Consider the following 3,043-nt stretch of genomic DNA (forward strand, 5'->3'; position numbering starts at 1 on the left):
CTAAATATTGTAATTTTTCTACTCCCGATAAAAATAATGCCTTATCTTGAGATTGCCGTTTTAGAAAAACAAATCTTTCAATTTTCAAAATTTCTAGACAAAAATCGTAAAATTTTCATACGACATTTGGGTCAACCGCTCATGTGCATAGTTTCTACGAATAGTAGGCAAAATCTTGTAGCTTTTAATATTATATCATAATTTTTAATTCGTAGGACTAAGTTGAGTTAAAACTTTAATATACCATACTTTGGACACCAGTGATCTATTTTTTGGATCCCATCTCAAAGAAGAGTTTCCAAGAAAAATAAATTTTTAATGACAACATAGTCTAGGGGCAGAACTGACTTTAAAAATTTTGTGCGATGGCCCTACGAAATATCTCATTAACAAGAGGCACTTGTATGATGGAAGCGTTTAATTTTTAATGCTTTATGGTGAAAGGAAGGTAAAAATGATCACATCTATGAGAAGAAAATCACGAATCACGTTAGTTGACACGTTAGTTGAGACCGTTCCCATGCAATGGCTTGCATTGAAAGCAAAATGTAATTTTTATTATTTTCCCCTGAGTTGGTGTAGGCTTTCGAAAGGTCAACCTTGCCCGACTATAACGTCTTTTTACTTGTTATTTGAAATCATTTGAAGAAGCTATGTTCACTTTTTATTCTCTTATCGTCTTAAGCGGAATCTTATTTATATGATAGGTAGAAAAAAAGATGCGCTTTAGAAAGCTTAGTAACTGAGTGAGCATAAAGCGGTTTCTTGAAACATGATAGCAGCGGCACAGAATTAGAATAGTTTCTCGAGTGGCGCTTGTAAATGATTCTTATATTGTCCGATAAGTGAATTTCGTAAATGATTTTATTAACATTTCAATATTTTCGACTCTCTTAACTCGCCAGTATTTTGGTTTAGTAATCAGAGATCGCGGATTATTTCAGTAATATCTGATAATAGCTAGATGTCAATGCGTATTAATGCACATACATACATTGCTTATGTATAATATATATACTCGCTAACAATTGTCGTATTTTGACTATTTGAGGAAAGTGCTGTGCTGGCTTCGAATTAAGTAAGCAGACATGAAATGCAACAATAAAGGAAAAGAAAAACAAAACGAGTTAAATAAAGTTGAACGAAAGCAACAATAATAAAGTCAAATTAACCGAAGTAGGGAAAAAAAATTTTTAATTAACGTTATAACAAAAGCAGCAGTAAAAACAACGCAAAATAAAAAATTAAAAAAGAGGAAACAGAAAAACAATAGATGCGATTGAAGATAATGCCTATCAAGTAAACAAATGCATTGAATAGGAAGTCTGCGCTATTGCCTTTAGGCGCATCGTGAATACTCGCTATCACCGATATATATATATATATATATATATATATATATTTGTATATGTGTGTGTGTATGTGTGTGTGATTAGTGGGCGTGTTGATTGAAAACATTCATTCATTTCACGACATCTGCTGCGGTTTACTGTCCTCTTGAATGATGGTTTCAAACTCTACAATTATCGTAAGCGTAATTTCGGGCATTCGCAGATATTATTTTCAACACTAGAGCTACTGACGTTTTGCATACATCTGTCTCTAACGCTATGTGTCATATTGATCCATGCTATTTGTGACGTCGCCCAAATCGCTGAAATGAGGATAGGCATCAGAAATTTGATACAAAATCTCTCTGATCGATTAGGAACACAAGTTTAAAAAAAATTGTCGTGATTTGTTCACATAGAAGCCCACGGTAGATTAAAAACTGCGATAACTTCGAAAAAAATCTGACATTTTTTTTTTGATATTTTGGTCTATAAGTTTTGATCATGTGATCGAGATATACTCAGTAGTTCTAGTGTTAAGCTTTAAAATTGAAATATGGAAATGTATGAATGAATGAACTGTAGTTTCAGTTTACGATGACAAATTTTAAACAAAATGATGAAAATTTGTTCATTAAAAATATTTGACTGTTGCAATTAGCATGTTAAACTTAATATACCGCCATGCTTTGGTAGTTCGGCCACTAGCTGGGGATGTTAGCAAAATATTTCAGTTTAAGCAATGAAAATTTTATAAAATTCGCACATTATTGAAATTAATTTAAACATAAATCTATATATGTGTGAGTAAGTGTAATTATGTGCGTGTATATCAGTATCTATACAGCGTAAATATTTATTGATAAAATTGTGAGCGAGAAGAATAAAAACATTGTTATCCAATATACATATATATATATATATATATATATATATAATCTAGATTTAAAATAAATAAATATTCAAAAATGAATGCAGCACAGAGCGGCGGACATGCAGGCGGTGGTGGTATGGGGAAAAAAGGTTCACAAATGGAGGTAAATAAAAATGCTGTTTATCTATTTTATTTATTTTGCTTATATGTAAACGTATTAAAAAGCAATTTCCACTACTCTTTTTTAATATTCTGCCTCCAGTTCAGTGCAATCGATATTTTGATATTAACATTGTTCAAAGTTATTTAAGACGTTAATAATTTCAATTAATTCGAATCTGTTTTACCTTTATGAAATATACGTTAATTATATAACATAATTATAAATCATATTAAAGGCATACTGTTAATACTCCTTTAAAACAATTTTTATGAAATTATTAAAATTGTTTAAAATTAGTATTAACAGTATTCTTTTAATATTATTTTTATTTAATTTATATAATTAACGTATATTTCATAAAGGTAAAACAGATTCGAATTTTTTTTTTTTTTTTTTTTTTTAAATAACTTTGAACAATGTTAATATCAAAATATCGATTGCACTGAACTGGAGGCAGAATATTAAAAAAGAGTAGTGAAAATTGCTTTTTAATACGTTTACATATAAGCAAAATAAATAAAATAGATAAACAGCATTTTTATTTACCTCCATTTGTGAACCTTTTTTCCCCATACCACCACCGCCTGCATGTCCGCCGCTCTGTGCTGCATTCATTTTTGAATATTTATTTATTTTAAATCTAGATTATATATATATATATATATATATATATAT

At 29.6% G+C, this 3,043-nt stretch overlaps 1 protein-coding gene across 4 annotated transcripts in view; it reads left to right on the top strand.

The window, feature by feature from the left end:
* The window catches only part of LOC119636086 (dipeptidyl aminopeptidase-like protein 6), a 249,463-nt gene that overhangs the window by 105,355 nt on the left and 141,065 nt on the right, over positions 1-3,043 (top strand). The window contains exon 1 of one of the 4 annotated variants that reach the window (XM_038031243.1): positions 2,252-2,368. The exons of the other annotated variants lie outside the window; for them this stretch is intronic. Within the exon in view, the coding sequence (XP_037887171.1) occupies positions 2,300-2,368 (69 nt within the window). The 5' untranslated portion in view covers positions 2,252-2,299. Of the gene's footprint in view, positions 1-2,251; positions 2,369-3,043 lie in introns of those variants that run through there. 4 annotated transcript variants of the gene reach the window in all.

This window comes from Glossina fuscipes, unplaced genomic scaffold, assembly GCF_014805625.2.
Source record: "Glossina fuscipes isolate IAEA_lab_2018 unplaced genomic scaffold, Yale_Gfus_2 0, whole genome shotgun sequence".
NCBI lineage: Eukaryota > Metazoa > Arthropoda > Insecta > Diptera > Glossinidae > Glossina > Glossina fuscipes.